General features: G+C 49.2%; 1 protein-coding gene across 1 annotated transcript in view; it reads right to left on the minus strand.

Moving 5' to 3' along the window:
• Window positions 1–13,871, minus strand: part of STAC (SH3 and cysteine rich domain) — a 439,669-nt gene that overhangs the window by 58,595 nt on the left and 367,203 nt on the right. The window contains exon 8 of the mRNA XM_075315072.1: window positions 349–431. Coding sequence (XP_075171187.1) covers window positions 349–431 — 83 coding nt within the window. The remainder of the gene's footprint in view (window positions 1–348; window positions 432–13,871) is intronic.

The raw sequence follows: 13,871 nt of genomic DNA on the forward strand, positions 1-13,871 counted from the left end.
TCAGTGTTTTATCAGCCAGAGATTATCACTACAGGATAACTGGCCTCATGCCTCCTAGTCCAATGATGCTTCCACCACTGATTAGCAGCCTTAAGCTGCCAATCAGTGGTGTGTGACGTTACATAGGGTTCAGCATTCGGACTACTACTAAAACTTCAACAGAGAAAACAGTGATTATATTAAAGTGACTGCATAAAGACCAGCAAGTAGCATATTAATTGAGTCAGAGTCTCAGCATCTAGCTCATACTACTATCAGAATACATGGTGCTAGAAACTCTTTCAATACTTTTTACCAATAGCACTTCTAGAGCTGTTCTGAACTCATATTTTAGTAAAAGACAGTTACCTCATTGCTAAATCTTGATTTTCTTGTGGTACAAATTTGTACAAGGCAACAAAAGTGTCTAATGCATCTTTAAATAGTGGAATCTGAAACACAAGGAAACAGTAAGATCAGACATGAATTAAGAAATAATATTCATTCACATAACATTACAAATGTATGTATATGTGATATTAGGTTGACAAATTATTGTTATTATTATTATTATTATTATTCTTCACTAATTAGTAAATATATAGACATTGTAATGAATAATTTGTATTAATAGTATTAGACATATTGGTTTACTGTACATCATAGATGTCAGTGTGATGGAATCATCACTTGAGGGAATTTGGATAAGAAAAACAAAGCTGTATCCCCATAAAGATAAAATAAGAAAGGAAAAATTAAAAAAAAAACCCTCAGATCAAAAAACAACATATTGTCACGTCAAAACATAATCACTTTAAACTTAATAAAATGTTGCAATTGTGTTTTTTATTATCCCAATCTGCAGTATAAGGTTCATTTTTCCACTACAAAAATTTGCACCTGGGTTATTCAATAATGTATTGCTGCTGTATTTTACATATTAGCTACCTCAAGATATATTTAGAACAAAAAAAATCCATGAGAATATACTTAACACATTAGAAAAATTCAGAAATAAGAAAAATCTCAGGGAAACCTGTATGGTGACCCATAGGATGTTTGCAAGACCACAAAATAAGCATGAAAAACTGGAGAAGACAAGTGGAATATATTGCAAAACAATTCAAGAATATTGTTTGAATACAAAAAGGACAATAGTGCCATCAAAAGTAGTACATAAATACAAAAAGGAAAGTAGTGTCAAGAAACAGCAAACTGCCGGCACTAAATATCTATGCCATAAAGATATTATTATGGATGGTATGTATCATAATAAATTGTACTGAGCCGTAGCAAGTCCAATCTATACACACCGAGTAATACACAGTAATATCTGTTACAATCAATGATAGGTGTATACCAAATACAGTAAAGCTATGAAGGAATTAGCCCATAGGACAATAGTTACATACCATATACAATACAGTAAAAAGAGTTACAGGACTAAAGTGACAGCAGTGTAAAAGAAGGACTGGGATCTCCCCTATGAAGGCTAACGCACGTTTCACATATCAGGTGGCACGCATCATCGGACTCAGTACACACCGTCCATGATAATGTCTTTATGGCATAGATATTTAGTGCCGGCAGTTTGCTGTTTCCTGCCACTACTTTCCTTTTTTTATTTATGTACTACTTTTAATAGCACTATTGTCCTTTTTGTATTCAATAAATATTCTTAAATTGTTTTGCAATATATTCCACTTGTTTTTTCCAGTTTCTCAAGATATATTTGTATGTTTATAGCGTTAGTGATTATAGAGGTTTTTTATCTTTATACAAAAAAAAATAAATTATGTCCAGTTTGCTTTTATTCCCTGTTTTTTTTTGTGTTGTTCCACTACGCACAAAGGAAAGAAACGTGTACAACAAAAGATGTAGTGCAATATTTTTCTGGGAGAAATACTTCATTTTCTGGAACAATTTAGAGGGTGCCAACACTTTCAGTCATGGGTATATATCCAAACGTATTATCTTTGAGGGCCATACTCAGGCCAAGGGGCCAATTTTGTTTAGTATTTTCCTTTATCAGGCTCCTGGCTATTCAACTACATCAACCGTAAATCCACCATTGATCATTTTACCCTACTGGTCTTTGGAATGATGTTATACCTATACTTACACAACTAATTGGCCTGCGCTTCTAATGAACTATGAGCACTACTGCGTAAAGCAAGTCAGAGGTTTAACTTGGGAAATTAGATTTGGACTCTGAGGCTAAGAACACAAATCTATGGACTGTAGGGATATATGCTTGGGTACTGGATGAGGGGGCTCAAACCGCAAACTACAGGATTATACACTTTTCTGGCAACTGCCTGGATGTTGACTATTAGAGATGAGAGAATAAATTGAGTTTAGTTTCCTGAAAATCGCAGTTCCATGCAAATTCAATTAATCCGCCATTCAATTCTCAAGAATCGGCAAAAAAATGAAATGCTAAACTCCATTTCACACATGATGAGTGAGAGAGCTAATGTAATGGCATTGCAGGAATCTGATCACATGATGTAGCACAGCCAATCACTGGAACTATAAAAATAGGGGCCAACCGAGGAATGGCATATTATGCCCGTATATGCTGGGATAGGAGAGCTCAGAGCACACAGGATAGGGATAGATCAAAGACTAATGCCATTATGGTGTGCTCCTTCAGTGCTCATGTACCAGATTGGACATGGGAGTGACTGCTTTTTTATTACTAACATTTTTTCACACAATTCCAGCAATAACTTTCTGTAACCACTTCATTGTTCCAATAGTCTAATATAAAGCCTGCTTTACATGTTGCAATTTCGCATACGATATCGTATGTGATTTGCAACGCCCCCATCGTATGTGCCGCACGTTCAATTTGTTGAACGTGCCACACAAATGATTAACCCCCGTTACACGTACTTACCCGTCCATACGACCTCGATGTGGGCGGCGAACGTCCACTTTCTGGAGTGGGAGGGACGTTTGGCGTCACAGCGACGTCACGCGGCAGCCGGCCAATAGAAGCGGAGGGGCGGAGCTGAGCAGGACGTAAACATCCCGCCCACCTCCTTCCTTCCGCATTGTGGGCCGGGAGCCGCACGACGCAGGTAAGATCTGTTCATCGTTCCCGGGGTGTCACACACTGCGATGTGTGCTACCCCGGGTACGATGAACAATCTGACGTGCAATTCTAGAGAAAGGTACGATGTGTATGCGATGAACGTTTTAACATTCAATCACAATCGCACGTACCTGTCACACACTGCAATGTAACTTACAATGCCGGATGTGCATCACTTACGACGTGACCCCGTCGACACATTGTTAGATATATTGCAGCGTGTAAACCGGGCTTTAGACAATTATGCATGCTTCCTGATTACAGCTACCAGATAAATGTACAATCACATTACAAGAAGGAAAAAGAGGGGGGATTCAGCTCACCTATGCCAAGTCCATTAATAGTGGTCAGTGTGTGATGCCCTGGACTAGCCAGGTATTCACAGTTAGCGCCCCACACAACACCTGTCCCTTAAAAAGGTGTCATCAGCCAACCATTAAACTCTAGTCACCCATCTCTGAGCTTGATGGGCACACCAGGGGGCGGAGCCAGACAGTTGGCCACGCCCACTGAGGAGTTTAGAGGGCCAGAGGCGGGAGAAACATCAGTTTAGTCTGAGAAGTCTGTTAGTGGAGGTGAAGTGAGGAGGAGGCAGGCCTGTGTGGGAGGTCTGCAACTAACTGACAGGTGCCAGGGTAGGAGCCCTGGTACCTCTGGCTAGGAGGCAAGTGGTGGCCTCAGCCTGCAGGAGCCAGGAAGACGGCTCGGTGGAACCGTGGTGGACCGGGACAGAGTAGTGGCCCGCCGGTACTGACCCGGGGAACCGACTTGGAACCCGGAGCACAAAAGGGGGTACTCAGACCCTGAAACAAGGTCCAGAAGCCACTGGACCGAGATAATTAACTGATTGCGGTCTGGACTATAAGTCCTTTCCCACCCAAAGTTCCGACTGAAGACAACAGCCCAACGAGGGGGTTAGAAAGCCACCGCACAAGCAGAGAGATCCCACGGGCCAGCGTCTGCGGGCAAAAGGGCTCTCTCGACATACGCAAAGCCGGGGAGCGGACTCCCATCGCTGAAGTGCAGGCAGTCCACAGCTACACTACACGGTGCAGGAGAAAGGCAGAGACCACCAACCGGGTGGGGGACCAGATGCAGCCGGCTGCGGGCACTGACCACCATCAACTTGGTTTACCAGAGACTTGTGTGTGTTCCTAATCGTGAGTACAACAGTGCCCTCTGGCTGCGCACCTCCCTGCACCGCCCAACCAAACTACAACTCCCAACGCGTCCCGGGGCCACCATCACTGCCCACGAAGGGGTTAACAACTTGCTGCATAACATCTCCCCCGGGTGTCCCGCAATAGCAGCGGTGGTGTCCACCTTCACCACAACCCGTGGGTGGCGTCACGAACTCAAACATGGCTCCGGCCGTACACCTACGTCCCCTAAACCGCCAGTTCCCCCCCTTTCAGATCGAAGTGGACCACGGGGCCCCGGGTCCGGAGGCGCTCGAGCCACGCACCAGCGAGCCCGGATCCGAGCGGCTCGGTTGCGGCCGAGCCCGGGGCAGTACAAGTGCATGGGCAAACAACAGGCCGGCTTCTGAGTAGTGGTTCCAACAGAATTCAAGAAAAGGGTTGTCCAGCTATGGCTTTGAGTAAGAGCTCTTAGGAGCTTGAAACGTGTAAGATAAGACGTGTTTTTAAGCATGATTTTAAATATGCACAATAAAAGTTTTTTTTATCATGAAATGAAGAAGTCTGACGTGGATTAAAAAGTCAAATCGGATGGTGCTGGACAACCCTTTTCTTCAATTCTGTTGGAACTAGATAAATGTGCTATTGGGACATGATTTTACCTAGATTTCATGGTCTAACCCCTTTTGGTAAAGACATGTAGCCTTTTCATATTTTTTTTTTAAGAGAAAACTATTTAATCCTAAAATGTAAGCACAAAAGTTTCCCTACTAATGTATGTTGTATTCAGCCATTTTTTGAGTCTTCTTCATTGTTCCAAGAGTTTAATATTAGATGCATACGCCGTCCACCTGAATACAGTGGCCAGCTGCATGTGTTTGCTTGTGCCCTGAGGTTACGTTCCCACCATCAGGATCAGTGGAGTTTTTTGACATTTCTAAATTTCTGCACGATCTCTGCATGTTAGATTACTTGCGTTTTCTTATTGCCTTTTTTTGTGTTCGTTTTTGATTCTACCTTTTTATCGCATTTTTGACTCTCTCTTTTATCTCTGGTGTCTCATCCTTTAAAAAAGCTGTTTTGTTTTTGAAACGTCCTGGTATTGACATCACTAGGTATGCATTACATTCGTTTTGATGAGTTCTGCCATGTAAACACACCAAAAATACATGTGTGTATTTTACCTGAGGAATTGCTAATTAACATCTCATGCAAGTGTATGGTGAAATTCCACACAGAAAACTGAGCATTCCTTCAAGGAAAATAGACGCGGTGCGTCTTGGAGGTCAGTTTATGCAGCATAAAAAGAAGCACAGTGGGCAAGAAAGCCATGGAACCCATAGGGTGGAGGGGCGACATGACTAGAGGGAAGGGAAGGAGTGATGGGGTTAATGGAAACAGGAATGGTTTGTTTATAAGGCAGAATAGAGGGATTGGTGGGTAGGAGGAGTTCCCTGGAGGAAGAGGTGGGACAGTTGAGGGGTGTAAGTAAAGGACCTTGACTTACCCCCCTCTCTCTTGACTTCCGGATATGGAACGATCTGACTGGAGAGGTTCCTTTAAGGTGTCAGGACGTCACCTTCTATTTCTCCATGGAGGAGTGGGAGTATTTAGAAGGACACAAAGATCTGTACAAGGACGTCATGATGGAGGTTCCCCAGCCCCTCACATCACCAGACTTCCGGATATGGAACGATCCGGACGTGCGACAGGATGGCTGCTATCCGGGACCAGCGGATTCATCATGGCAGTGCACGGGCCCCTGGCAGCGCGGTCCCACGTCTTGGCTGCTGGGGGTTAACCCGTTGGCACTTTCCCCTCGCTCCCCTGTCAGCTGCGGGCGGCGTCCCCCCCCCTCCCTCATCTCTCAGGTACTGGCCGTGTGCGGGGGGAGCGAGGAGGAGATGCGAGAGCCCCTTCGGGGATCCTCCGCGGTAGTGACGTGGGGCAGGGCAGTACTTAGCTGCTGCTCCGGCCGCGGGAGGAATCTCCGTCCGGGCCGCGGCAACCGGGAAGGGGGCGTGGCTAGTCTGCGGCCTACTTCCGGTCCGAGCCGCGGCCTGGATTGCTGGATGCGGCGGCTCCCGGACGGGGAGAGCGCCCGGCTGTGACAGAGGCCAGCTTTACCCCTCGCGGACGGCGGGGGGGGGCCGCGGAGCTGCAGCCAGTGGTGGGTCCGGCACCAGGGCAGGCGGGCCTGGTGCGACGGGCGCCCAGGAGGCGGCGGTGAGTGGGGTGACAGCAGGGGCCCTGCAGTTTCTGCTTGGTCACCCAGATCAGGGTGCAGCTCCCGGCCGCGGCGGTCTCCCCCAGGAGGGGGAGGGCCCAGCGGACAGAGGCTTTCACGGGCCCAGGAGGGCTGGATGCGGCGGCTCCTGGCCAGGAGAGCGCCCGGCGAGGACGGAGGCCAGCGTTATCCCCCCCCCCCACCGCGGGTGGAGGGGGGGGGGGCGGGGGGCTGCAGCCAGCAGGGGGTCCGGCACCAGGGCAGGCGAGCCTGGTGCGACGGATGCCCGGGAGGCGTCGGTACATGGGGGTGACGGCGGGGGCCCTGCGGTCCCTGCCTGGTCACCCAGAGCAGGCGTGCAGCTCCCGGCAGCGGCGGTCTCCCCCAGGGGGGGGAGGGCCCGGCGGACGGATGCCTTCTGGGCCCAGGAGGGCAGAAGGCTGGCGGCTCTGGATGGGAGTCTGCTGGCAGCGGGTCGGGCCACAGGTACCCCCCCGTCCTTGCAGGCAGCGGGAGGGGGGGGTCGGGCCAGAAGATGAGGCCCGCGGTGGCAGCCCGTGGGACGGGACGGTTTCCGGGGTTGTCGCCGCGGGACAGAAGATGGAGCTTGGAGGATGGTGCCCACGCGGCGTACCAGGAGGACGGCCGTGGTGGTGGCAGCGCTTCGGCGGCGTCTGCGTTACATGAGCCAGAGGCGGTTGGCTCCAGCGAGGAGGAGGAGGAAGCAGCGACGGAAGAATCAGATGTCCGGATGGCATGACTTTTATTCCAGGATACGCCGGGTCGCGGTCGGGTGAGACGGCCGTGGATTCGGCAGGGTTGGGGCGCAGTTGGTGGGGGGGCGGCTGCGGACACGGCAGCGCCGAGTGGGTTTTTGTGTTTTGATCAGGCATGGGGTATTTTACTGCAGTGGTATATACGGTTGTGGAGAGTGCGCATGCACCGCCGGGGGCATGGACGGGATCGGTGGTTAGTGGGCGCAGGTGCGGCAAGCAGAGTGAGGGCGCATGAGGCGGCAGGGGAGCATTTTCGGGCAGAGGCGGCAAGGGCTGTGACAGAGTGAGTGGTGAGGAAAGAAGAGGGGGTGAGGTGGTGCGTCTGGATGACAGTGGCCAAGTGTGAGAGGTATGGGTACTTCGAAGGCCCGTTGGGGGGGGCTCACCTGCTGGAGGATGTGAGGGATAAGATTTGAATGGGGGAAAGTGTAGAAATAATTTCGCTGCTCCCCCTGGAACAGTGGCACCTGGATTAGGTTAAGCCAAGTGATTCCGGGAAGGATAAGTAGAGGGGGGGGGAGCGCCGGTGGAGGCTCACCCCTCGTACATTTGCAACGTGGCTGCGGGGATTTGCGTTTTTGGCAAGGGTATCAGGGGAAGGAATTGGGTAATTGGTTCGGCATGGTTTGGTTATATGGATCCATTTGGGGTGGCGTGTTAGGTCATATGGCGGTTTAGTCTGGCTTCAGTACGCCCAGTAATTTCAGCAAGGGAAGGTGTTGCGTGCCGGTATGCGGTAGGATCATACGGGCACATCCTTAGGGCTGCAGTGGATGGCGGCTCCTAGTCAGCCCCTTTTGGGGGGCAGTTGGCGGTTCGGGGCTTGGAACCCCGGCGACACGGACAATGAGGGTTGTTTGGGGGGCATAGAATGATGGGTGGTGCAGATTTGGCGCGGACGGTTGTCTTAAGCATAAGTGTTGGGTGGTGGTAAAGATCATAGTAATTCTGTGTCTTTCTATTTGTATTGGTGGATCTTCGCCTCCTTATTGGAAGTTTGCGCTGGGCTAGGGGACGCCTGGTGGTTGTCGGTGGAAATAGGGGTCAGGAAGTGGCTTTGGGCAGGATGGGTGGGCCATTCGGGGCCCTCCTTGTCATGATTGGGTTTCTCTGTTGGGGGGGCAGTGCCGGGAAGGAGCCGTATGTGTATATATATGTATGTATGTGTGTATGTATGTATGTATATATATATATATATATATATATGTATATATGTGTGTGTATGTGTATTTATATATATGTGTATATATGTGTGTGTATGTATGTATATATATATATATATTTCGGCTTGTTCAAAACGTATCTTATCTGGAGGAGTCATCGGTGTATGCCTGCTTGGCTCCAGAATTGTCGGCGGTTTATTATGTGTCGTTTGACAGAGGGTGGGATTTGGTAAAGGCAGTGAGCCGTGGAGCATTGATGGCAAAGGCGGTTTTGGAGGCGGCATTAGGTTGTTACTGGTCTACCCTGCTAGTTAGCAGTTCGGGTGCTGCGGGGGGGAGGGGAGTTATTATTATGTTGATCGGTGGGGGCTAATGGGTTTTGTCCCATTTTATGTTCCTTTGGAGGCGGTTATTCCTTGGTGGAGTGTTTGGTGCGTGGTGTGTCCAAGCTTACACCTCTCATTCATTATAGGTTGATTCTCTTTCCATCGGGTTGGCGGGTTGATGATTCGTTTGGGTTGATTGTTTCATTGCAGATGGTGGTGGATACTCTTTTTTTTTTTTGGGCCGGTTGGCGCAGGCGAAGACTGAGGGTCCAACGCCAGTGATACGGTTTGTGGGGGATAAAGTTTGATGTTATGGTCAGAGATGTAGGCTTTGTGGGTAATGGGGTGGTCCTATGGGCTGTGATAGAGGCAGTTAGGCCAGCTAAGACGGTGTGGTTTCAGGCGGTGCAGTCTTTGCTGGGGCGGTCGAACCACGGGTGCAGAGTTACGCCGCTGGGGCTAGTGTCTGCTGGACGGCTGGCGATGGCTGCGCCAAGGGTGCAGCCATCGGATCATTTGTGTGGGTCACGAGGGAGATCAATGATGATCTGATGGTGTAGGAGGTTTTTTGTTTTTCTTACGGCGATTTAGTGGCCGCGGATTCTGGCTGGGTAAGGTGGTACCTGATGGAACGTGGCTGCGGTACTCGGTTGCAGCGGGTCCAGTTGTTTTCGGGTTGGGCATCGTGGGTAGCACTTCCAATCGGTGGTAGGGGTCGAGTTGTGGAGGTTGGCAGTTTTTTCCGAGAGGAAGGTGTGCTGTCATTCTGACTATCAGTTGGTGGAGAATTAGATTAATAGTTGGTTTGCTAATCCTGGGGCCAAGGGTGGCGTACTTGTGGCAGTTGGTTTCTCAATTGTATGCGTTTTTTAAAAAAAAAATAAAAAAAAAAATTTATGCGTGGCGCAACCAGTACTGGGGGTTCGCCAAGGGTATAGCAGCTGCTTTGTTTCCTTCCAGTTCTGCAGGTTTCGAGAGTTGAGGCCGGGTAGCAGACGAGGTGGGCACGGTGTGTCCGGAGGGCTTGTGGAGTCTGGTGTGGCTGTGTTGGGGAGCGGCTCGGAGCTCAGTGACTGAGGTTATTTGGTGCTGATATCCAGAAGTGTGGGTGGCGCGGATAACGTGGTTTGGGGCCATGTGTGAGGAAAGCCTGGTGGAGTATTTGGTGGCGGCGTTGGCAGTGGTGAGTAACGGTTTTCAGGTTGCTAGGCCGGCGTCGGCAGTGGAGCAGAGGGTGGCGGCTGTGGCTGTCTTGTTGAGGATTAGATGTGGAGAGATGTTTTCGCAGGATCTTAGTGCGCGGCAGGCCTTGAAGGGGTTTTGTCGTACGGGTGTGAGGGAGCGGGACACAAGGGTCCGTCTCCGTTGTTTTGTGGCAGCGTTTGGTGAGTGTTTTGTGGTTGCTATGTTCATCTGAGCACGAGCGGGTTTTGTTTCCTCTTGTCCACAACGGTTCGTGTTAGCCTTTTGGGGGGCTTTGAGATTGTGGGGTTGGTCAGCCCATCTACGGTTAAGAGCGGAGGTTGAATGTTGGAGGATGGGTCCGCGGTGGTGCAGTGGGTTGAGCGCCGGCTTCGTCGCTCACTGAATCAGGTTCGGCGGATGGTGAAGGTTGGTGTTGTTGTATGCGGTCCCGGGTGCGGAATTATGTTATGAGGACGCCCAGGGTTATTGTTGTGTCACGTTAGTTAAGGTACCATTTTGTGGCAGTGCTGCAGACTTGATTGCAAGTGGCGGGGGTGGGCGCCCGGAATACTACGGGTCGTATTCCTTCTGGATTGGGCTGCCACGGAGGCCCCTCGGTGGTCTCAGAAAAGGGGTTGTGAAAAGTATTGGGAGGTGGGAGTCCTCTCGTTTGTCGGCGTTACGTTTGGCCTCAGTTGTTATCGGGTTAAGGCCAATGGGGGCGTTTGAGTCTTTTGGGAGTGGAATGGGTTGGTGTAACAGGTTGGTGTTATCTGTGGGTTTATAACCTCTGGGTTTTGTGGTGAGGGTGTGCCTCATTTGGATATTTGGGCATTCGTTGGTTCTCGGGGCCTCGGGGGTCTGAGGCTCGCCCGAATTTTGCCAGTTGGGTCTGGACGGGTCGATGGTACTGGTCCAGTAAGTGGGAGGCAGCGATTTGGTACCTCGAGAAGTTATTTATGAATGTTTAAAAAAAAATAAAAAAAAAAAATTGTTGTTGGTTTGTTGCATTGTGGAAGACATACCCGGGCTTAAGCGTGGGGTAGTTTTGATAGTGTGACCAGGTTGGAATGGCGTGGGGCTCGTGCGGTAGGCAGTATCAATCGAGCCTTATTGGGGGCGGCGCCAAAGTTGGTGACGCTGAACTGGTGGTTTTGGAGATGCGATGGGGGTGTATCTTAACGTTATTGGTGCTGTTTTGTGGACGCTGTGATTGCGTGGAGGTGTGGTACAAGCTTTTGGTGTGTGGCGGGTCCAGGCCACGTAAGGAGTCACGTGCCCTGTTCTGTGGCGGGGGGTAGGTCTGGTCCAGAGGCGGTTGAAGGCAATGGTAACTGGACAGAGAGACACCATCTTGGTATGGTGGCTCCAGGTTCCGGGATGTTGCAGGCACGGGGTTCTGCAAAGTTGGGGGGTTAATCCGTAGGTGATTAATACCTCATCTCTGGGTCGGTGTGTTGCGGCCAGGGATACTGGAGTGAGAAGTGGTTCCTGGACTGGGCCTACCCAGGGTTGTATATTTACTGTATTGGTTACTGTGTTACCTATTGTTATTTGTTGGGGTCGCCCGTTGGACGGCGCCGCCTTGTGTTAGTATGTAAATAATAGGTAATAAAGGCTGCTGTGGCCAATTTTAAACCAAGTCACATGCAGTTCGTGTATTATTTACAGATGGTATTGGTGGGTAACACACATACAGCACGACTGGAGAATCCTTCCTCAATGGTCAAGAAAGCCATGGAACCCATAGGGTGGAGGGGCGACATGACTAGAGGGAAGGGAAGGAGTGATGGGGTTAATGGAAACAGGAATGGTTTGTTTATAAGGCAGAATAGAGGGATTGGTGGGTAGGAGGAGTTCCCTGGAGGAAGAGGTGGGACAGTTGAGGGGTGTAAGTAAAGGACCTTGACTTACCCCCCTCTCTCTTGACTTCCGGATATGGAACGATCCCCGCCCACCCTCCCTTGTGTTTAATACCGAGGGGAATTTTGTCTGGGTTGTTTCTTTGTCACAGCAGCGGGGGGTAGGTCTGGTCCAGAGGCGGTTGAAGGCAATGGTAACTGGACAGAGAGACACCATCTTGGTATGGTGGCTCCAGGTTCCGGGATGTTGCAGGCACGGGGTTCTGCAAAGTTGGGGGGTTAATCCGTAGGTGATTAATACCTCATCTCTGGGTCGGTGTGTTGCGGCCAGGGATACTGGAGTGAGAAGTGGTTCCTGGACTGGGCCTACCCAGGGTTGTATATTTACTGTATTGGTTACTGTGTTACCTATTGTTATTTGTTGGGGTCGCCCGTTGGACGGCGCCCCCTTGTGTTAGTATGTAAATAATAGGTAATAAAGGCTGCTGTGGCCAATTTTAAACCAAGTCACATGCAGTTCGTGTATTATTTACAGATGGTATTGGTGGGTAACACACATACAGCACGACTGGAGAATCCTTCCTCAATGGTCATGAGGTTTCTAGTAATCCCATTCCCTTTGCTTGTACAGTAGAATGCACCATTTCAGGAGCAGCGAAAATACGCAGCATCAAAAAAGCAATTAACACTGATTGTGGGAACGTACCCTTATTCTACCCAAACACTATGCACAATTATTAGGCAAGTTTGTTGATCATATAATTATTTTTCTGCATATTTTTCAACTCTTAGCTGTAAAATTTGACTGCTTATAGGATGAAGCCTATCAGGCAATGTGCATTTGCGGAATGAGGGGAGGTGAGGCTTAAAGATATCAACACCCTTTTATCAAGGTGTGCAGAATTCCTCAGGAAAAAATAACCAAAAAGAAGATATAACTGACTCTGACAAGTTAAAAATTGTTAAAAGTCTTGCAGGGGATGCAGCAATTTTGAAATTACTGAGATATTGGGGCGTGATCACAGAACTATCAAAACCCATTATCCTCCAGAGCTGTCATTTCCAGAACTGCAACCCTCCCTGGACGGCCCAGAAGTACAGGGTGCTCAGTGCTCAGAGTCATGGCTGAGGTAAGGAAGGCTGAATCCTGACCCCCAGTGAACAAGACACACAGGAGTTTAAAACATCAAAAATGACCATGAAATCTCTGAAGTCAGATCTTTCAAAGGTTTTATGGAAGCGATGAGAGTGACTCTTGATGGAACGGATGGATGAGTCAGTTAGACCTCTACCTTGACTCAGATACCAAGGTGGAGATGGGTTACTTCTATGGGCTGACAGTTTGATGATGAGTTATGTTGGATCTTTTAAATGGAAGATGGTCTCAAAATCAATTACCAAACCTATTGCCAGGTTGTAGAAGACATTTTCTTTCAAGCAGTGATACTGGAAAAAGTCTGCATCTTTGAGGAAAAGTAATTGAATACGAGAACAAGAGTATAGCGTGCAACATAACATAATTTTATTGAACAAAAAGTGGATCACAAATAAGACAATCAATAAAAACACTGTGTATTAAAATCAATCATGAAGTGGAGTGTGAGAGAATATGGGGTCAGTAAAAAATGTAACGCACCCACATCAAATAAGTAGCACAGATGGAAGAGGATAAGAGCAAAAGTGCAATCGAATAAATATGTATCAATGTAAATATTCTCCACTCATCCTGCCTCAGTCACCGTATTGAGATATGTGGCGCCCTGGACAAGCCAGGGGCCACAGATAACAACACACACACACCCCCACCCCCAGCAGTTCACAGCAGACATCCCCAAAGTGACCTGCTTTCTTCCTCTGGCTCAGACAGACACACCAGGTGGGTGGAGTCAGGAGATGGAGACGCCCACCCAGGAGTTTGGCTGGCCTGAGGCAGGAAACAAGCCCAGTCAGGTTCAGGCAGGGGAGGAGAGAGGAGGTCTGCAGAGAGGTGGACATAGCCGGGGGCCTGGGTTGGAGCCTAGGGCCCTCGTACAGAAAGTCGGGCGGACGGTGGTGGCCGTCTGCAGGGAGCCGGGAAGACAGTTGGTGGAACCGTAGGTAGCCGGGGCTGGGCG

Source organism: Anomaloglossus baeobatrachus, chromosome 6 (assembly GCF_048569485.1).
Source record: "Anomaloglossus baeobatrachus isolate aAnoBae1 chromosome 6, aAnoBae1.hap1, whole genome shotgun sequence".
In the NCBI taxonomy this organism is placed as follows: domain Eukaryota; kingdom Metazoa; phylum Chordata; class Amphibia; order Anura; family Aromobatidae; genus Anomaloglossus; species Anomaloglossus baeobatrachus.